Source organism: Osmerus eperlanus, chromosome 3 (genome assembly GCF_963692335.1).
Source record: "Osmerus eperlanus chromosome 3, fOsmEpe2.1, whole genome shotgun sequence".
NCBI lineage: Eukaryota > Metazoa > Chordata > Actinopteri > Osmeriformes > Osmeridae > Osmerus > Osmerus eperlanus.
Genome location: NC_085020.1, coordinates 22,827,885 through 22,850,626, shown reverse-complemented (window position 1 = coordinate 22,850,626; position 22,742 = coordinate 22,827,885). Strand labels below are relative to the sequence as shown.

Sequence of the window (22,742 nt, the reverse complement as noted above, 5' to 3'; positions counted from 1 at the left end):
GGAGGCCTAACAGAAGTACCATAATGAGTCTGACCTGGGTTGACCATTAAAAGGTTAACTGCAGTGTCACTGCCCTGACCTGAAGCTAAGCTTGAGAACCCAGGTTTAACACCAGTCATATGAGCCCCTTCCAGTTACTAACACCCACATGGAAATGCATATATAAGAGAGAACTCTCCCAAAACAAGGCATTTCCACCTTTTGTCCCATTTCACTTTCTCTCCGACGTCTAAAGGCGTAGAGCCTAGGAAGCAGCACAGAGCCACGCTCTGCAGGCATTGTGGCCTTTAGCTGACTAGTTTCCCTTTTACCAAAAGGAAGAATTAAAACAATGATAAGCGTTCCTCAGCGAAAACTGTGATTTGGTATTTCCAGCGGCCCCCCCTCCCCCGAGGGCGCGGACGGGAGACTGGACCAGTACCCTGTAACAGCTATTTTAGACCATGCTAAGTCAACAGTACTCCCCGAGGTGATTTCCTGATAATGAACACAAAAGAAGAAGTGTCGACCCTCATAAAGCTTCGGGATGATGCTGAACTCTTTGTGAGGAGAACTCTCTCTCTCTCTCTCTCGTTTTAAATTAATCGTATTCCATGTGGACAATGACAGGGACTGTCAAATAGGCCACACGCAAAACAAGCCTCTTTAAATGGCTAACCAGCTCAAACACACCAGGCAGATTCAGGTTTCGTTTGAGATAGAAGTAGATCACTCTTGTAAATATGATTCATGACGTTTACCTACTAACAAAGTACACCATACGATCGTTTGGTTAATAGGATTACAGATAACTGCGCTGTTTGCACTGAACTGTAAGAGAATAGCAAATTTGAGCATGAGGCACTATAAGCCGAACCCTTCCAATACATCTAACAGACAGAGCCCACTCCCCTGGGGCCGGATGAAATAACCATATACCATGTAGCATCATTAGCTGCTAACATCCCCTGTACTCCAGCTGCCATGGATGTGGCCACTAGCACTCAGTCAGCCTTGCCCTGGCTGCTGTGGACACGACACCCCGGCCCTGACGCTGCCTCATGCCTTCTACTTCCATGGCAGTTTACATACCTCTCCTCTCTTCCACCTCTCCTCTCTTCCACCTCTCCTCTCTTCCACCTCTCCTCTATTCCACCTCTCCTCTCTTCCACCTCTCCTCTTCCACCTCTCCTCTCTTCCACCTCTCCTCTCTTCCACCTCTCCTCTCTTCCACCTCTCCTCTCTTCCACCGCTCCTCTCTTCCACCTCTCCTCTCTTCCACCTCTCCTCTTCCACCTCTCCTCTCTTCCACCTCTCCTCTCTTCCACCTCTCCTCTCTTCCACCTCTCTCGACTCACTCTTCCTCTCTCTCTCTCTCTCTCTTTTTTTCTTTCCGTTAAATAAATTATAATGTTGTTTTTCTCCCCTACCTCTTGCTTCCCCTCCTCTCCTCTTTTGTCTCCCTTCCCCTTCTCTCCTCCACCCCGCATTTTTTATTATTTAGACCTCACCCCCACCGCTCAGACAGACCTCACCCCCCACCCCTCAGACAGACCCCACCCCTCAGACAGACAGACCACACCCCCCACCCCTCAGACAGACCTCACCCCCCACCCCTCAGACAGACCCCACCCCCCACCCCTCAGACAGACTTCACCCCCCACCCCTCAGACAGACCTCACCCCCCACCCCTCAGACAGACCTCACCCCCCACCCCTCAGACAGACCACACCCCCCACCCCTCAGACAGACCTCACCCCCCACCCCTCAGACAGACCACACCCCCCACCCCTCAGACAGACCACACCCCCCACCCCTCAGACAGACCTCACCCCCCACCCCTCAGACAGACCACACCCCCCACCCCTCAGACAGACCTCACCCCCCACCCCTCAGACAGACCTCACCCCCCACCCTCGCCTCGTGCCCGTCCCCGTCTCTGGCTCAAGGTTCCCCCTCTGGCGGAGCCAGGCTGGCCCGCAGCCAACCTGCCAGCCACCCGGCTCCGTGGAGGATGAATGAATCACTGGGAAAGTGGTGAGGAGCACTGATAGCTTGCATCTCCTCTGATCATCTTTCTAATTAAGATCTGACTTCTTTTATGTGATCTTTACTGGAACATCAAAATATCAATTTGGGAAAATTAGCCAGTGGACGTGACGACTCCATTCATCATTCCAGAATGGTTTCCATGGCAGCAAAAAGCTGCCAAAACATTGACTATTAATGTTCCTGAGAAATGCCCAATAGCATTTGATTATTAACGTGTAACTTTATTAACACAGATATTTCAAAACCTGTGGACTACTAAACTGTAATGGTAACTGACTCTATAGGAAGCAAAGATTACTAAATATACTGCTTCTTAGTGGGAACTGCTGTTCGGTAAAACCCAACACAGTTTTTCAGTTCCATTAAGGGGGTTTAAAGACGATTGCTACACCCTCTCAAAGCTCAGACAGTCAGTACATTTACAGTACAATGATTCAATTATGTCTCAAAACCCCACCGATTTTGTGGTAAATAAGTTTAGCTGCTTTTCCGGTAAAGAAACATAGTTAGTCAGAAAGAACAGATTACAGGTCCCAACAAGAAGACTTGTTGAAACCACGGGCTTAGAACACACCAAGGATGGTGGATTCTGTTGCCACACACATACAAAAAAAAAAAACTGAACTGGAATGTCAATAAAATAGAAAAGAGTTTTATTTTCTCATTGTGTAAGAAACTTAGAGAAAACCAACGCTCGCATGCAAGAAAACCCCTTGAAGCTCGACAGGTAAAAGTGGCTCTGCTGTCCAAGGTTGTTCAATGATGAGCCACGCACTCCAACAGAGAATGAGAGACTCACGGAAAACTGGAGAAGTGTCTCCAATCGTGGAGACATCATGACAATTGTGGATTTTATTGATACAAATAGAGTGTTTGATATGCCTCTCAATGACCCACATTGTCTGTGGAAGCATAACACACAGACCGCCAGGCTGTGTGTGAGGATCCGGATTTTCTTTGAGAAACTTTGTGTCCTTGTAAAAACATTCAAATCCACACCATTGAGTGTATTATGTTATTGCCATTAAGCTGCACTACATTCTACAATAGTGTTCAATGTCTTGCAATCACATTTAGTTCAAGAAAGTTGTTATCATGAACCACTGAAAATACATGTTTTTTGGAGGAGGCACTCAAGTAAAAAAAAAAAAATATATATATATATCGTTTTTTGAAACTATATATTTAGTGAACTATATAACTAAATAGATATGATATAAAGGACAAAATGTGTCAGGCAGGGCGTCAGGCCAGCATTACTGTAGTCCCAGCAGACTCCTCCGTCTGCCTTGAACTAAAGAGGAGAAAATCTCACATCATTACGGCCATTAGAAATCAAAAGTTTAGCATGTCTAATTAGAATGTAAACAGTGTAATGAGGACATCAGTGATTTAGGCAGTTGTGTCTCTTGGTGCCTCTAGGGGTATGATCATTACTGAAGCAAATCTATGAATGCCCATGAATCTCCTACAAGTCCAGATTAAAAGCCTTGGTGCTAAACCTAGTTTGGTCCACCTGGGGAGAGGCTATTCTAGCCAATGCCCATCAGGCTCTGAGTAGGACTCCTTACTGGTGAGCAGGCAGCTTGTGTGGAGCAGATGAAACGGAACGCGCATCTCATTGCTTGAAACGACGAGAAACATGGATTTTAAAGGTATAAAAGACATCCTCCATCACATAAATTACATGCAACATGGTCTGATTTCACCACCATTACTGAATAGGTTCTTATTAGGTTTCAGGCTATTACCGGTCACTTAGTGTGCCCAATGGTCCGGATAAAACGAACATCTATAAAAAATTACATAAAAAAAGAATCACATAATGTGTGACGATTTAGAGCAGAACTGTACGTTGTTTTTTTTTTACAATTAATGGGCTTGGAATTTACTGGTACCACTACCTGTGATATAACACTTTTTTGTGAGCTAAAACCACTTTCAGCGAGTTAATTAACCAGATACATACACATTTAACTAAACTAACATTGGCTCAATTAAATATGTCACAGCAGACTGTTTTCTTTATTTAAAAAAAAAATATATATAAAAAAATCTGGCTCCATTAGCTGAAATTGGTATTTTGTCCAAGCATTTCTAAAGAAAACAGGACTGTAAGAAGAGGGAACAAGGAAACTAATCTAGAATAAAAACACAAGTGATAGCGGACACACATGCATTTTTGAGAATGCCTGTGCCATATGCTGTCAGTCAGAACACAGAAAAACCCAGGCTAAGCAGCCTGTCCATGTGTCTAAATGAGATGGTAGAGGAGGAGGGGGGGGGGGGGAGGAGGAGGGGGGGGAAGAGGTGGGGGGGAGGGGGTGTCAAGGATTCATGGTCCTTCATCTTTGCAGTAGAGCAAACACGTTTCAGTGTGGTAACAGACAACTGCCTTCACTTTCTAATGCAGAGCAACTTAGATCACTGAGGGGATCGTCAGCGCATGCAGAAACACACAAAGATAACACAGCAAGCTGCCATGAGGGAGAGGAACGGGTGCAGAGGGGGAGAAGGAGAGAAGGAGAGAAAGGACGAGAGGGGAAAGCGCTGAGGAGAAATGGGATTTGCTCTATTTGCATGAGTCTCCCTCCCTTGGGGTCTCTCTTGCTGTTCAGATGAAAAGCAGGAAAGACAACACTTAACATATTTGCTGAAAGATGACAACCCTGCGCCGATGTTGTTTGTGCACCTCTTTGTCTCGAGTTGCGATAGCAGACTGAATGGGATTTGTTAACAGTTACTGACAAATGTAGCCGTCTGAAGCACATGAGCGTTTCATCAATTTACAACAGGCCTGTAGATGCTTCCCAGGGGTGTTTACACAGAAGTAACTCAAGTTAGGCAGGAGCTTCCTTTAATTGTCACCATTAGAGAACGATAAAAACTGTCAGTCTTATTCATATGCACAATCCCAAAGGGTATGACTTGGGTCACATCTTCAGCTGAAACCAATTCTAGCCCTCGCTTTCTGAGGGTAAGAAGGTAGGATGAAGGCTCCGGTGAAATAGTACAGAATCTGAAATATTTGAATACGCTTTCTCCAATCAATTATACATATCCTGCATTTTTTTCTTTAATAGTTATTTCTTCAGCAGATCATTAAGCGGTGTGCTTTTTTATCTTTTCACAGTACACCTGGTTAACAAGGTATGGCTGCCACGCTGAAACACTAAGGCGCATTAAGATCACATGTGGCTGCGCTGACCACCATACTGACATATAGGTAGCTACATGATGTCCTGGCGTCTGATGCTGAGGAGGGCCTGGACTGTTTCTGAAACACCGTCCATCACACAGTGAAACACCGTCCATCACACATTGAAACAAAGGTATGCGTACAGCACCCGCACAGCTCAGCTTCTGGAAAGCTGTTTCAAGCCATTCAAATGAATTACTCACGATAGTTAAATACATTTGTACAAAAAATATTGTATACTAGACTGATATTGTGCAACATATAGATTACAAATGACGTGTGGAAGAACAGTAATAACTTGACGGCAGGCCATTTTAACTTACAAATACTGACTCATACACTGTCATTATAAACTGTGTGGTCCGCAGTGCATTTATTTGAGCAAAACAAGAACACTGCGATCACACAAATATTAAAAGTGAATATGGTGACAAATCAATGAACTAAGTTGTCCTATTTCCAGAATAAATTGTACAAATAGAACTACTTTACAAATTGCCCACAGTGCCTCCTAAAAATATAAACATGTGAGACATCAAGCAAAGTGGGTGAGGAAAAGGGGAGGGGTCAGGAACTGTCAGCGAGGGCCAGGAATCTCAACAGCAGGATCCGTGTCAACCAGCAGCTTAGATCGCTATCATGAGTGCTGCCCAATCAGGAATAAACACAGTTCCCACCTCTCTTACAACACACACCTGAAGAGCATTCAAGGACTGCCGTCTAAGACACATGATTTTAGAAGCTGATCCAGGACAGGTCTAGCCACAGAGCCTTACACACTCAAACAGAACAACTTACGTTTATTTTTTGTTATGTTATGACTTTGTAGCTGACTATTGATACAAAGAGTATTGATAGGAGTATAAAATGGAAATGCTGGCATTGTCAACAACAGCACTGCATCCTTTGTTTTTAGACTGCTAAGGCAGGGCCACAGATAAAGCTAAATGCATCTAGCTGACAAAACCAATCATACGTGAAAAAAATACCTCTGAAATAATATATGTAAAACACCTTAAAACACATATTTGACGCCCGCTTTCATGAAAACACATTACACCAAAACACTTCAAAATAATGAATGTGGTGGTAATGCTCATGTTTATATTGAGTGATGGATGCTCAACACTGTCATAAGTGAAGAGGAATAAAAACATACTTCAGTTCTCTGTTGATAATGTTAATGTCTCTCTCATTCAACAACATCAACATTAAATTTGTGGACATAAAATATTGCTGACTTAATTATTCATCATCTACACAAGGACTAATTAGATAGACTTTCTCTTACAACTTGACCGTCACAATGTTTTCTACTAATTATGTGTTTCAATATAAAGCTGCTGAATTTGTAAGGAAATGTGTTATATGAGCAGCAAAATAGGCACCTGTGAAATATGCTGTGTTATGATGGAATATCCTATAAATATGCCCAAATGGGTTACTGTGACCACAATCTGCACTAAACACAAAATGTGGATACAATGACTGAGCTACTCTGAAAATGTGCTAGTTCCATCATTTCTTGATCAAGCCATGAAGGCTTATTGTGAATAATAACCAATGTACAATTGTTACTAAATTATCTCAAACAATAATGGTATGTAATATGTACTACATAACTACTAACCTTAAGCCTTTTACATTGTTTTAAACTAACTAAATACATGTTCCCTACCAATTATGTGAGTCTTGAACTTTTGATAAAATATATTTATATTAAAAACATTGTTTAAAAAGCGAGCAAAATCTCTTAGACAGATGACACTGCATTTTGGAGCTTTTGCCAGCGTACAGGCTGCTGTTGACTACTAAGTACATTACTTGGTGTTCTGAATACAAAATCAGTATTTTGTGGACCAACATAAATGTTTCAGATAAAGTATAGACAACTAAATTGACGCATAAGTTCTCTGACAGAAATACGCTGTACCGATGTGAAAGACTACAAAATCAAGTTGCTGTTGTCAATGCGGTTAGTTAAAGCATCACGAAAGCTTGTAATGCCAATTCTCTCATCAACGAGCTAACTTTCCAACAATTGTAAAACAACAATGCAATGAACATTGAATCAGACAAACTGTGTAACACAAAACTGACCGTAAACAATTAGCTGAGCTAACTTGTTCTGCAAACGTTCAATAATGTTTGACTAATTGAGTAACATTATAGCCTACTGTGTCGGACTAATAAAAATGATTAGACATAAAAAAAAAGGTTAAACATTTAGATACATTAACGCTTTGATTATGAAATAACCACGATAAACTTGTGTAGTCAAAACTACGATGTCAAAACAACTATGGTATTTCATTCTTAAGTTTACTTTAAAAAATCAACCATGCATGCACAATATTAACCATCCCAGAAATAATTAGTAAAAAGCAGTCATGTTAAGTATGAAAAAGTCACAAAATGAACATAGCCTACCATAAATACTGGTGCTAGTGATCATGTCTTCAAGCCTACAACAAGAGAAGGGAAAACAACAAAATCGGAATTTTCACGAGAAGGAATTCCAAAGGTTGCTTCTCATTACAGATACTTTTCCTCTCAGCTATCGAATTACACACTGCCTTTAAAACGGGGCCCTTTTCGTCAGGTATTCATTTAACCTACATGCATACAATTAAGAAAAAAGCTACAGTAACAAAAGCACTTGGGTAACATGCGAAGAGACACGGAGAGGCAAAACACATGACCACGTTAAGCCTGTCAGTTCTCGAGTTGAAGACTGGAGGAGTGCGAGCGGCTCTGTAGATGACATAAAACGCACATTCTCTTGCAACCCATTAGAGGAAGCAGCTAAACCAGCGTGATGCCCCCCTTACTTTTAAAATAGCCCAGATTGCATGCCAGCGGTTATCCTTACAGAGCTCAACGCCGGCGTGTATTAACCTCCCGACAGCTGTTAACGGCGAGTTTAATTCTTATTTTGAATTGCATTAAACTTATGGAAAATAAAGTTACTTCGTAAAACACCATTTACATGATCGTCATCACTTTTACATTAGCCTAACTGGTCACCGCTGACATGCTTAATGGTTATCAGTCGCTCCGAACTTACATTTCTCCACTCTTTTTTGTGTCATTATCACCCAACATTCGCATGTGTGTTGTTTATGCCGTCTCGGATCCTGCGCTGCAAATCTGTGTGAGGCGTGAGAAGGTTCCTAACAGCAGATCCATTTAACGGATGCACTAGCGCAGGTTCTGCTCTTTTTAATTGTTCGTACCCATGATATACGTATTAACTCTTACCTGGTTGCGTGACAGGGCAGTCTCGGGGTTACAGTAACATCGATCCAGTGAGTATACTGATGAATGGCTTGCTCGGGTTAAGCGCGGCTGCTTGCGATTTGAAACCATTCCAAGTTAGTGTGGGGAAGACTGACCACAGGCTCTGCCATGTTGGAATTCCAAACCCTGGACAGCTGCTCTATAGAAGGGGAGCACGCCGCGCTCTGCGCATGTTCTCTGTCGGAGGAGGCAAATTTAAAGCGATTAAGTAGGGCCTAATGACAGTTGACGTTGAAATCGATAAAAAAAAAAATACGTTTCGTTTTTAATAAAGCCTTTATGGACTAGAACATGTTACATGTGTGGTGTAGCAATAGAAAATTGTTAAGACAATTTGTTATAACAAGAAGTTGTGGCCCCTTCGATGAAGAATAGTTTGAACGCCGCCATGTGCAGTACAATGTAGTATTATTAAGTTCTAAAAAAGCAACAACAATAAGCTATCTTTTTGCACTGTCTGTTCTAGGTGTCACCTAATAGCTTTTCCTGCAACATACAGTGCAGCATTCTTCACTCACAGTATAAATGCCAAATCCAATGAGATGATTGACATGGATCATTAAAATCCCCTATGCATTCCCAGCCCTCCTTCATCATTTCACAGTCATTTAAAGGAAGGAGCCTATCTCCAGTCTACTGGGAGACCAAGAAGACCCTCAATATTACACACATGATCTGGACTCTGGCACAGGTCCGGTCCTTCCAGAATGCCCTCTCATATTCACTTCCAAGGCCCTTGGAGTGATGCATTGATTCAGCCTTCAGTGCTCCCCGCAGACTGCCCTGTGTCATTCTCCAGCAGAGCCTCTGGTCTTTGGAGGATTTCAGCCTACAGGCCGTCTCCACTCTGGCTGTGTGTCTCCGGCCAATGATGGCTCCCTCTCACACACTCCAAGGTAATAATGACTGCTGTAATGCAGCTGTGCTGCAGGTAGCAACAGGATTGTGTGGCACAGGGGGACAGGACACTTGTCTTCTCAATGGGGACAATCTGACCTCACTTTCAATCAGTCGCACTATATACGCTGTATTTTTAAAAAAAAGTTAGCAATACAATGCAATGCCCTGTTTCAGTTAAATAAAATCATCTTTATCGCTTGTGAAGGAAACTCCTCTTTATTAGTTATTAGTAACCAGTAAAAGAATGCATAAGCAATACAAGTTGCATGGCTTTCCTCTGTTTGCTTTGGCAGTCTCGTCCAGTTTAACACCAGCAGAGAGCTCCATCATGAAGAAAACAACCTGATTAGGAGGAAGAGGAGGAAGAGGAGGGGGAAGAGAGCTCAGACGATGGACTACAGGTGCAATCAGATCAGGTATTAATCTGCTGTGATGAGATGCTGTTCCCAGATATGGCATTAAGAGGGTTATTCTGCAGCTCTTAATCAGTGCTGGAGTAGCAATGTGTGTGGGTGTGTAGCAGTGTGTCTGGGTGTGACCATGGCCAGTAAACAGCCAGAGTCCAGAGTACAGAATGTACTTGGTGTGAGGGCGTTCAGTAGGTCTGGTTTGAACATTAGTGGGGAAAAACCACCAATTAAAAAACAAAATAATCACCCTTTATGCTAAACTATCCCCGCCCTGCCACTAATTATTGGCAGGGACATTTCAATGGTTTAATAGGTGACATGGTTCCATTGTACCCTAAACCTAATGCCCATGGTCTGGAGCCTCCGTCAGCCTGCCCAGAGTAGAGGCTGTCTGGAGCCTCCGTCAGCCTGCCCAGAGTAGAGGCTGTCTGGAGCCTCCGTCAGCCTGCCCAGAGTAGAGGCTGTGTCTGGAGCCTTCTCCTCCAGCCGCAGCCTCTGACAGCCTCCCAGCCTGCTCTGGAGGTCAGGGGGAAAACAACTGCAGTGCATTTCCAGGTAGAGCCGCGTCCACCGTCTCCTCCCTAGTAGGAGAATGTTCCGCCCGTGCCTTTTGTCCTTGTGTCAGCAGGCAGGACATTCTAAATGATTTTGCTCAGCTGCCTCCCTGAACTCTTGATACAGCACGTCAAAACACACATCATCCAGACAGCCACACCTAGCAGGGACTGCAGATCAACACACCCACGCTATCACACACCTGAATCCTCCACCAGATGGATCAAGTCAGAAGACCGAAATGAACATTGATCCGGTGTTTAATATCTCTCTGGTAATCATTTGAGAGGATTTGAGTAACGGACATTTATTTCCCTCATAGATTATCAATGTGCTGAAAAGGCTATGTGAATGCAGCATGAAAGCAGAAATCTATTCTGGTTGCTCATATCATTTTAGTGTATTTTTTTTCAACATAATATCAGGTTTATTAAAGGCAAATTGGCATAATATTGTTGACAGCATGTGATTTAAGAACAGCATCACTGCAAAAAAAAAAAGAAAAGCTGGTTGACGTGCCTGAACTCAGTGTATTTATAGTTATAGTAGCATAACATGTATAACAGTATTTTCTTTGACACCAATGTAAAAATATAGCTATGTACTGTAGTGTCTTGACTGTTTGAATGTTTGCTTAAGATACCCCCTCCCCCCCCTCCATTTATCTCCCCAGAAACAAGGTTAGGGGTTTACCCAGGCCCGTGACTGGCTGTTTTTTAACCTTCTGCCTACAGACTCTTATGTCATCTGTGATCACTTCAGCAGCGCTTTCTCCCAGTTTGTTATTTCTGCCATGAAACCCTTTGGAGAAACAAGCAGTACAGTACTTGGTCTCAGAGGACACAATTGTGTCATTTGTAATGTTTCAAACCAACAGGATTTTTTTTTTGTTTTTCCTTCTTCTAAGATCATTGCTTTATAAAATCCTAGGATTGCCTCTTGTGTTTGTTAAGTAGTTTTTTTTAAGAAAATGGCAGAAGCTGTGTAATATATACAAATATCTGGCTTGAGTAATTTACCAAAGTAGCCTGTCATCATCCTATCGTGTTTGTTTTTGAGATTACATAACCCAAGAAAAAAACATATTTCGACAAGGGACAGTTTCTTTTGAAGAATTATTTTGTAAATATCCTAAGATTTCCTGGCAGCTTACTCTTCATCTTCTATTTAAAAGCAGACCATCATAGTACTTTCTGGTGGTCCTCAGATACTGCACGGTACTATTTTAGCTCTGACTCATGGATACAACTGAAAACAAACACTGGTTGTGTGACACTCTTGGGGGTTGCTATTCTGTATGTTTGAGTGTAAATGCTTTGATCAGGAAGAAAAGCACACTTCGACCTCTGCAATGAAACCCAACGGTGGCTGAAGAATATAGGTATGGTAGAGAGAAAGCCAAAAAAATAAAGAAAATTTGAAACCATTGGTTTCTCATATTATTTGATGATGTGTAGCCAACTCCCTTTATGGACTAGGGCTAAAATCCTAATGGGGACCAGCTTGAAGTGAATAGAGCCCACAGAGGATAAGCTACTAAATCTTGCAATAAAAGCAATGTGATTTACAGTAAATTCCACAAGGCTGACAGCGTCACAGCTGAAGGCATAAACAGTCCTTTCAATGCTGCTCCTTCACCCTGCTCTATCTGCTGGGCACTACAATCGCACAGCCAGCTATGCTGCTCACCAGCAATGACTTTGATGAATAACCAGGAAGTCCCACTGTTGGCTTAAAACTAGAAGTAGTTCAGTTGCAATTCTGCATTTGTCCCTCTTTAATGGATATGGAAGTGGCTTTAGCTGTAATCTGTCAGTGATTGATTAGGTCTGGCTAAATCCCCTCTCCACTCCTGCTTGGCTGTCTCAGTGCTCAGTCACAGCTGGGGCTTTACAGCAGGATGGCTGCATTAGGCAAGAGTAGGTCTTATTTACCTGCAACACAAACAAAGTTAATTCCACTTGGGTGATTCTGAGCAGGGAGACTGGCAGTACAACAACAAAAAACTAGAAGTGACATGTTCTTGTTGGTGCTGAATGCATGCGCTGAGGGATCAGCAAACAAGGTTTCATGGACCAGTGACTCTGGAGTTGTTTTGGTAAAGAAATCTTCAGCAAACATCCCTTAGCAGTGGAAATGCTCTGGTTTGTTCAGCACTTAGCGGACTATTGAAGTAGTTTGTAAACACCATATATGAAGTTATCATCGGAAAACAAAGCAACAGGATATAGTGACACTCAAAACAATGCATCTTTGGGAATAAGCGAGGTCTTGTTCCTATTTAAACAACAAACAAGATCAATTAATATGTCACGTTAGACACATAGAGTACCATGCAGTAAGCTCCACACACAACAGTAAACAACACAAAGACTGAATATTTCTATCAAATGCTTGCTACTGTGAAAAGACAATATTTATATGGTATGTGGCACAAGAGGTTGAAAATGCAATTTAGACTGGGAGCTGGATATTGATTACATTTGCCAGCAGATCCATTTTAATTAAATATTAAGTGAGCATGCCGAATTTGACGGCTACAAGTGGTTTCTTGTTTGCATCTCCTGAAAAATTACACAATGCAAAGAAGCGATCCTGTCCAAAACCCATGTAAGCGTTTAGATTCTTTTCATCAAGTATTTAAAACCCTGCTGCTTGATAATCCAATTCATTTAGCATTCAAAGAATATTTTTGTTATTTTTAACAGGAGGTCTAGGCATGAACATTCGTGTATGAATTTTAATGGAGATACTTAAATGGTAATTATTCCACTCGGGCTCAAACGCAGGTAACAAATGGAATTCAATCAGTGTCCGTGTATAATGACCATCATTAGAAGAAAGAAAATAATAATGACATTCTATCTGCATTAAACCTTCAGACACTTTACACAATGATCCTGGTACTATTATTGATCTCCATGGAGATGAGCAATTGTCACTTTTCAGCATTGTGCGTGAATGTTAAATACACCTCATTTTGTTTTGCTGCAAACTATTTCAGCCAGAATTCATTCAATTTACCAGGCTACTTGAAAATCCTCGTGCCTTGTTTTACATGATGGTAATTTAGAGACATTGTCCTCGCTGCCTCTCCAGTTCCCATCCTCTCAGGACCCACTTTCAGGTTTCAAACGTCCACAAGTGCAAGCTGACACGGAATTCTTCTGAAGAGACAGGATTGGATGCGAGCACCACACCTGACGATCATTGTGGGGGTGTTTTAAGGTTGCCAGGTTTGGATGGTGCACTGTTTGTGCTTGACATCCAGCTACTGCATTTACCTGAGAGCCTGTTTATTGAAACCATCCTCCATTACTGTCATTCTTCTGAATGACTCTTCCTAGTAATGCATTCATAAACAGTCAAAAGTAGCGACTGAAAGACGTGTAAGAACAAGCCTTTGCAGATACGTTTAGCTCAGTGGTTAGAGCATTTGAATGTATAGCAAACTGTTCCAGCTTCAATCCCACCTTTGTGTAGTGCTTTGGATAAAAGTGTCTGCTAAAATAATCCATGATTATTTTCTTCCATTCTCCAGCAGGGCAGGAGGTTGAGTGGTAGGTGACTTGGTGGGGATAAATCCGCCTGGGTTACCTCAGCTTCAGTAGCTCTTCAGTTGAATGGACTCAATGAAATATCCAAGCTCTGTAGAGCAGAAATGTTGAACAGAACTCAAAACCCTCTGACACATTTTGGATCGTATATACTGTACCACATGCTTCTGGAAAACACTCACAGAAGCAGAACATTACATGAAACAAGTACATGAAAGTATTGGTTAGCAGTGTGGAATTCACACAGTTTTGGAAAACATCCAGTTTAGTTCAGTTGCTAAACTACACTAACAATCTGAGTGGGGTGTGAAACCAAGATGATCCACAACATCAACAACAGAGAATATACCTGGCAAGTGCTTCCAAACGATTTCAACTAATGATATCGCTTCATCAATTAGCACGTCAGGTTACATGTCAGGTTCAACGTAGTATCAGTTGCCAGCACATAGAAAATTTACCTTTTGTGAAGACTTTTCCAATATTACCACTTGGTATAATAATTGAATTAGAATTCCAATGGAATGATCCATGATTTACATACCTTCTGTTCCAAACTGGCTCCATCTGTTTGCTACTGAGAGCAGTGACACAGTCGCTCTTGTGAACGAAACTGCGATGATGCTATTGTACAAGTGACAGCTTCGCCAGACGATTCAGAGATTACTGTTAGACCGGCTGCTCCTAGAAATACAGTGCTGCTCAGTGTCATATGGTCTCTGAAAAACAGTGACACAGAGTGTTTCAGGAAAAATTATATCTTCAATTTTCCCTTTTCAGACACACAAAGTGTCTTTTGATTTGACCAAAAAATTTGCAGTTTCCTTCATTCTAGATAGTAAATCTTTTAATTGAGGCCCAAACACAACCTAAGCTACTTTCTAACTGTGTTCTAATTGAATAGCAGGCTTCTGCAGGAGCCAGAGGGGGTGAAGGACAATAGTAGCAGGGTTGGCTTGGCTGGGGTCCAGCGGCCGGAGCAGAATAGGCTTGGGTTCCCAGCGGCGGCCAGAAGCCATGCCTGCCTCCACATCAGGAGAGACAGCCTCTGCAGCTTTGATGGATCTGCCACTGCAGCCAGTGTCTGCCCCCAGCAGGACTTCAGGTATGCACCACCAGCACAACATCACACAGACCCAGGCCCTCTCTGCGAGTCCCCAGCTTTCTCCTCTAAAGCAGCTCTCTTGTTTAGGGGGGAGGGGAATGTGAGGGGAGGGGACAATTCAAACATTGGAGGTTTCTACTTTTACTACTTTTAACTTTTTTCAAAGAATGAGAGAGGGAAGAAAGGAAAAAGCTTCTGCGAGCATGAAGCATACACTCTGGAGGTGACAGATCCGTCCTCCCTGTGCATCTCAGTCCATAAAATGACTAAATGTAAATGTAAATGTAAATACAGCCTTGACTTGAGTGGAGCTGCTTGACTTCTGCATTGTCCACACATATACAAACTCAAGATGAACAGTAAGCTTTCATAGGTCGTTATCCTTCTATTTAGTGTTCAACGCCTTTGTTGGATTGAGGATGGTGGATAATTGGACTGTGGATAAATGCAGAAATTGTCCTTATTTAATTCTTATTATACTTCTGTAATAACATGGAATCTCTCTTTTGTCACTTTCTCTTTTTTTCTCTCCAAGGTATTTGTTTTAATAAGCGAATAGATCAAGACTGTACTTTCCTATTTTACCTCAACGATCTAAAAGCACAGGGGTCATGGTTTTCACAAAATGGCAGATTTGTTTTTATCCGGGGGGGTAATGACTTCCTCTACCTGTCCTGAAAGGCTTAGCAACTACTCCTTTTGTTGAGCGTGACCTGCTCAGTGTGGAATGATTTATTTTCAGCTCTATAGGAACTAGACTCTGAGGAAGGTCGCCAAAGTCTATCTGTGTAACGTTATTTAGGCCAACAATGGTTGTTTTTCACAGAAACTTGGTCAAAGACGGCGATGGCGAAATAGTCACTAAAATACAATTTTCTCCCGCTGTATGCCTTTTACATTGAAGTGGGTCTCCTCATTAAAACTGGTGATGCCAAGGTCATTCAATTAATGTCCCTTTCATCAGCCTTAGTAGCTTCAGTGTGACTGAGCGACACTTTGCCCATCACACTCGAGTGCGGCTGCTAGGCCCATAATAGCGGGCTGCTATGATCAGTCCAAGTATTTTTTTTCTTCTATTTCGGACACAATGAAATGAGGAAAATGGATTAAGAGATACACGTTTTTTGATAGTAAGAAACACGCCAAGGAGCGATGTAAAAAAAAAAAAAAAAAGAAGCACAAACACTTATTTATATGTGTATCTAATGGAGAATCTCCAAAGCTGTGCGCTGTGTCACACAGCTCACTAATCCAAGACACCTACTTTCTGGGGCGGAAAGAAGGTGAACCCTCGAGTTAAACAACTGAAGAGGGCATCGCTCTTGAATCTGAGAAGAGTCTAAAGAGGGGGTCCTGCTCTGAAACACGGGCTGGGAGCTGGAGTCCTGCTCTGAAACACTGGGGCTGGGAGCTGGAGTCCTGCTCTGAAACACGGGCTGGGAGCTGGAGTCCTGCTCTGAAACACGGGCTGGGAGCTGGAGTCCTGCTCTGAAACACTGGGGCTGGGAGCTGGAGTCCTGCTCTGAAACACGGGCTGGGAGCTGGAGTCCTGCTCTGAAACACTGGGGCTGGGAGCTGGAGTCCTCTGAAACACTGGGGCTGGGAGCTGGAGTCCTGCTCTGAAACACTGGGGCTGGGAGCTGGAGTCCTCTGAAACACTGGGGCTGGGAGCTGGAGTCCTGCTCTGAAACACTGGGGCTGGGAGCTGGAGTCCTGCTCTGAAACACTGGGGCTGGGAGCTGGAGTCCTGCTCTGAAACACTGGGGCTGGGAGCTGGAGTCCTGCTCTGAAACACTGGGGCTGGGAGCTGGAGTCCTCTGAAACACTGGGGCTGGGAGCTGGAGTCCTCTGAAACACTGGGGCTGGGAGCTGGAGTCTTGCTCTGAAACACTGGGGCTGGGAGCTGGAGTCCTCCTCTGAAACACTGGGGCTGGGAGCTGGAGTCCTGCTCTGAAACACTGGGGCTGGGAGCTGGAGTCCTGCTCTGAAACACTGGGGCTGGGAGCTGGAGTCCTGCTCTGAAACACTGGGGCTGGGAGCTGGAGTCCTCCTCTGAAACACTGGGGCTGGGAGCTGGAGTCCTCCTCTGAAACACTTGGGCTGGGAGCTGGAGTCCTCCTCTGAAACACTGGGGCTGGGAGCTGGAGTCCTGCTCTGAAACACTGGGGCTGGGAGCTGGAGTCCTCCTCTGAAACACTGGGGCTGGGAGCTGGAGTCCTCCTCTGAAACACTGGGGCTGGGAGCTGGAGTCGTCCTCTGAAACACTGGGGCTGGGAGCTGGAGTCCTGCTCTGAAACACCGGGGCTGGGAGCTGGAGTCCTCTGAAACACTGGGGCTGGGAGCTGGAGTCCTGCTCTGAAACACCGGGGCTGGGAGCTGGAGTCCTCTGAAACACTGGGGCTGGGAGCTGGAGTCCTGCTCTGAAACACTGGGGCTGGGAGCTGGAGTCCTGCTCTGAAACACTGGGGCTGGGAGCTGGAGTCCTGCTCTGAAACACTGGGGCTGGGAGCTGGAGTCCTCTGAAACACTGGGGCTGGGAGCTGGAGTCCTCCTCTGAAACACTGGGGCTGGGAGCTGGAGTCCTCTGAAACAATGGGGCTGGGAGCTGGAGTCCTCCTCTGAAACACTGGGGCTGGGAGCTGGAGTCCTCTGAAACACTGGGGCTTGGAGCTGGAGTCCTGCTCTGAAACACTGGGGCTGGGAGCTGGAGTCCTGCTCTGAAACACTGGGGCTGGGAGCTGGAGTCCTGCTCTGAAACACTGGGGCTGGGAGCTGGAGTCCTCCTCTGAAACACTGGGGCTGGGAGCTGGAGTCCTCTGAAACACTGGGGCTGGGAGCTGGAGTCCTCCTCTGAAACACTGGGGCTGGGAGCTGGAGTCCTGCTCTGAAACACTGGGGCTGGGAGCTGGAGTCCTGCTCTGAAACACTGGGGCTGGGAGCTGGAGTCCTGCTCTGAAACACTGAGGCTGGGAGCTGGAGTCCTGCTCTGAAACACTGGGGCTGGGAGCTGGAGTCCTCTGAAACACTGGGGCTGGGAGCTGGAGTCCTCCTCTGAAACACTGGGGCTGGGAGCTGGAGTCCTGCTCTGAAACACTGGGGCTGGGAGCTGGAGTCCTGCTCTGAAACACTGGGGCTGGGAGCTGGAGTCCTGCTCTGAAACACTGGGGCTGGGAGCTGGAGTCCTCCTCTGAAACACTGGGGCTGGGAGCTGGAGTCCTGCTCTGAAACACTGGGGCTGGGAGCTGGAGTCCTGCTCTGAAACACTGGGGCTGGGAGCTGGAGTCCTCCTCTGAAACACTGGGGCTGGGAGCTGGAGTCCTCCTCTGAAACACTGGGGCTGGGAGCTGGAGTCCTGCTCTGAAACACTGGGGCTGGGAGCTGGAGTCCTGCTCTGAAACACTGGGGCTGGGAGCTGGAGTCCTGCTCTGAAACACTGGGGCTGGGAGCTGGAGTCCTCCTCTGAAACACTGGGGCTGGGAGCTGGAGTCCTCCTCTGAAACACTGGGGCTGGGAGCTGGAGTCCTCCTCTGAAACACTGGGGCTGGGAGCTGGAGTCCTGCTCTGAAACACTGGGGCTGGGAGCTGGAGTCCTGCTCTGAAACACTGGGGCTGGGAGCTGGAGTCCTGCTCTGAAACACTGGGGCTGGGAGCTGGAGTCCTGCTCTGAAACACTGGGGCTGGGAGCTGGAGTCCTGCTCTGAAACACTGGGGCTGGGAGCTGGAGTCCTCTGAAACACTGGGGCTGGGAGCTGGAGTCCTCTGAAACACTGGGGCTGGGAGCTGGAGTCCTCTGAAACACTGGGGCTGGGAGCTGGAGTCCTCCTCTGAAACACTGGGGCTAGGAGCTGGAGTCCTCTGAAACACTGGGGCTGGGAGCTGGAGTCCTGCTCTGAAACACTGGGGCTGGGAGCTGGAGTCCTGTTCTGAAACACTGGGGCTGGGAGCTGGAGTCCTCCTCTGAAACACTGGGGCTGGGAGCTGGAGTCCTCTGAAACACTGGGGCTGGGAGCTGGAGTCCTCCTCTGAAACACTGGGGCTGGGAGCTGGAGTCCTGCTCTGAAACACTGGGGCTGGGAGCTGGAGTCCTGCTCTGAAACACTGGGGCTGGGAGCTGGAGTCCTGCTCTGAAACACTGGGGCTGGGAGCTGGAGTCCTGCTCTGAAACACTGGGGCTGGGAGCTGGAGTCCTCTGAAACACTGGGGCTGGGAGCTGGAGTCTTGCTCTGAAACACTGGGGCTGGGAGCTGGAGTCCTCTGAAACAATGGGGCTGGGAGCTGGAGTCCTCCTCTGAAACACTGGGGCTGGGAGCTGGAGTCCTCTGAAACACTGGGGCTTGGAGCTGGAGTCCTGCTCTGAAACACTGGGGCTGGGAGCTGGAGTCCTGCTCTGAAACACTGGGGCTGGGAGCTGGAGTCCTGCTCTGAAACACTGGGGCTGGGAGCTGGAGTCCTCCTCTGAAACACTGGGGCTGGGAGCTGGAGTCCTCTGAAACACTGGGGCTGGGAGCTGGAGTCCTCCTCTGAAACACTGGGGCTGGGAGCTGGAGTCCTGCTCTGAAACACTGGGGCTGGGAGCTGGAGTCCTGCTCTGAAACACTGGGGCTGGGAGCTGGAGTCCTGCTCTGAAACACTGAGGCTGGGAGCTGGAGTCCTGCTCTGAAACACTGGGGCTGGGAGCTGGAGTCCTCTGAAACACTGGGGCTGGGAGCTGGAGTCCTCCTCTGAAACACTGGGGCTGGGAGCTGGAGTCCTGCTCTGAAACACTGGGGCTGGGAGCTGGAGTCCTGCTCTGAAACACTGGGGCTGGGAGCTGGAGTCCTGCTCTGAAACACTGGGGCTGGGAGCTGGAGTCCTCCTCTGAAACACTGGGGCTGGGAGCTGGAGTCCTGCTCTGAAACACTGGGGCTGGGAGCTGGAGTCCTGCTCTGAAACACTGGGGCTGGGAGCTGGAGTCCTCCTCTGAAACACTGGGGCTGGGAGCTGGAGTCCTCCTCTGAAACACTGGGGCTGGGAGCTGGAGTCCTGCTCTGAAACACTGGGGCTGGGAGCTGGAGTCCTGCTCTGAAACACTGGGGCTGGGAGCTGGAGTCCTGCTCTGAAACACTGGGGCTGGGAGCTGGAGTCCTCCTCTGAAACACTGGGGCTGGGAGCTGGAGTCCTCCTCTGAAACACTGGGGCTGGGAGCTGGAGTCCTCCTCTGAAACACTGGGGCTGGGAGCTGGAGTCCTGCTCTGAAACACTGGGGCTGGGAGCTGGAGTCCTGCTCTGAAACACTGGGGCTGGGAGCTGGAGTCCTGCTCTGAAACACTGGGGCTGGGAGCTGGAGTCCTGCTCTGAAACACTGGGGCTGGGAGCTGGAGTCCTGCTCTGAAACACTGGGGCTGGGAGCTGGAGTCCTCTGAAACACTGGGGCTGGGAGCTGGAGTCCTCTGAAACACTGGGGCTAGGAGCTGGAGTCCTCTGAAACACTGGGGCTGGGAGCTGGAGTCCTCCTCTGAAACACTGGGGCTAGGAGCTGGAGTCCTCTGAAACACTGGGGCTGGGAGCTGGAGTCCTGCTCTGAAACACTGGGGCTGGGAGCTGGAGTCCTGTTCTGAAACACTGGGGCTGGGAGCTGGAGTCCTCCTCTGAAACACTGGGGCTGGGAGCTGGAGTCCTCTGAAACACTGGGGCTGGGAGCTGGAGTCCTCCTCTGAAACACTGGGGCTGGGAGCTGGAGTCCTGCTCTGAAACACTGGGGCTGGGAGCTGGAGTCCTGCTCTGAAACACTGGGGCTGGGAGCTGGAGTCCTGCTCTGAAACACTGGGGCTGGGAGCTGGAGTCCTGCTCTGAAACACTGGGGCTGGGAGCTGGAGTCCTCTGAAACACTGGGGCTGGGAGCTGGAGTCTTGCTCTGAAACACTGGGGCTGGGAGCTGGAGTCCTGCTCTGAAACACTGGGGCTGGGAGCTGGAGTCCTGCTCTGAAACACTGGGGCTGGGAGCTGGAGTCCTCCTCTGAAACACTGGGGCTGGGAGCTGGAGTCCTGCTCTGAAACACTGGGGCTGGGAGCTGGAGTCCTGCTCTGAAACACTGGGGCTGGGAGCTGGAGTCCTCCTCTGAAACACTGGGGCTGGGAGCTGGAGTCCTCCTCTGAAACACTGGGGCTGGGAGCTGGAGTCCTGCTCTGAAACACTGGGGCTGGGAGCTGGAGTCCTGCTCTGAAACACTGGGGCTGGGAGCTGGAGTCCTGCTCTGAAACACTGGGGCTGGGAGCTGGAGTCCTCCTCTGAAACACTGGGGCTGGGAGCTGGAGTCCTCCTCTGAAACACTGGGGCTGGGAGCTGGAGTCCTCTGAAACACTGGGGCTGGGAGCTGGAGTCCTGCTCTGAAACACTGGGGCTGGGAGCTGGAGTCCTGCTCTGAAACACTGGGGCTGGGAGCTGGAGTCCTGCTCTGAAACACTGGGGCTGGGAGCTGGAGTCCTGCTCTGAAACACTGGGGCTGGGAGCTGGAGTCCTCCTCTGAAACACTGGGGCTGGGAGCTGGAGTCCTCTGAAACACTGGGGCTGGGAGCTGGAGTCCTCTGAAACACTGGGGCTGGGAGCTGGAGTCCTCTGAAACACTGGGGCTGGGAGCTGGAGTCCTCCTCTGAAACACTGGGGCTGGGAGCTGGAGTCCTGCTCTGAAACACTGGGGCTGGGAGCTGGAGTCCTGCTCTGAAACACTGGGGCTGGGAGCTGGAGTCCTCTGAAACACTGGGGCTGGGAGCTGGAGTCCTCTGAAACACTGGGGCTGGGAGCTGGAGTCCTCCTCTGAAACACTGGGGCTGGGAGCTGGAGTCCTGCTCTGAAACACTGGGGCTGGGAGCTGGAGTCCTGCTCTGAAACACTGGGGCTGGGAGCTGGAGTCCTCTGAAACACTGGGGCTGGGAGCTGGAGTCCTCCTCTGAAACACTGGGGCTGGGAGCTGGAGTCCTGCTCTGAAACACTGGGGCTGGGAGCTGGAGTCCTGCTCTGAAACACTGGGGCTGGGAGCTGGAGTCCTGTTCTGAAACACTGGGGCTGGGAGCTGGAGTCCTCCTCTGAAACACTGGGGCTGGGAGCTGGAGTCCTCCTCTGAAACACTGGGGCTGGGAGTTGGAGTCCTCTGAAACACTGGGGCTGGGAGCTGGAGTCCTCTGAAACACTGGGGCTGTGAGCTGGAGTCCTGCTCTGAAACACTGGGGCTGGGAGCTGGAGTCCTGCTCTGAAACACTGGGGCTGGTAGCTGGAGTCCTGCTCTGAAACACTGGGGCTGGTAGCTGGAGTCCTGCTCTGAAACACTGGGGCTGGGAGCTGGAGTGGTTCTGAGGTGTCTCTTCTCCAGACGGCCGTGGGACTTCCTGCTCAGGCCTAATCCCCAGCTTTCACACATAAGTCATTGAGAGCGATGGAGACCCCTCTGTTTACTCACTCCAAACCAAATGATCTTTCACCAGCAGACCACTTCAAATGTGAAATGGAATTTGCCGGGGTGTTCTGTCCCAAGTCTATTTCTCTATACGCTTTACCAATTCCCAAATAGAGTTCAGTCGCTCACAGATAATGTCTGTGTGGATTGAGCCAGAGTCCTACGCTAGTCTGAAGACCCACGGGAGAGCCCTTTCAGGGAACTGAAGAAGTGCTGTTAAGCACACACACACACGCTCACACACCCAACCAATTT

General features: G+C 47.4%; 1 protein-coding gene across 5 annotated transcripts in view; it reads right to left on the bottom strand.

The window, feature by feature from the left end:
- Positions 1-8,707, bottom strand: part of fign (fidgetin) — a 24,552-nt gene extending 15,845 nt beyond the window's left edge. The window contains exons 1-3 of one of the 5 annotated variants that reach the window (XR_009929804.1): positions 8,492-8,707; positions 7,661-7,695; positions 2,280-3,325 (exon numbers count right to left, since the gene is read on the bottom strand). Coding sequence is in view for 2 of the 5 variants with exons in the window: in XM_062457963.1 (XP_062313947.1) it covers positions 7,661-7,695; positions 8,298-8,341 (79 nt within the window). In the remaining 3 variants the exon portion in view is untranslated. Of the gene's footprint in view, positions 1-2,279; positions 3,326-7,660; positions 7,696-8,297; positions 8,442-8,491 lie in introns of those variants that run through there. The other 4 variants (XR_009929805.1, XM_062457964.1, XM_062457963.1 and 1 more) reach the window with 4 other exon arrangements.
- Positions 8,708-22,742: the final 14,035 nt, after the last annotated feature.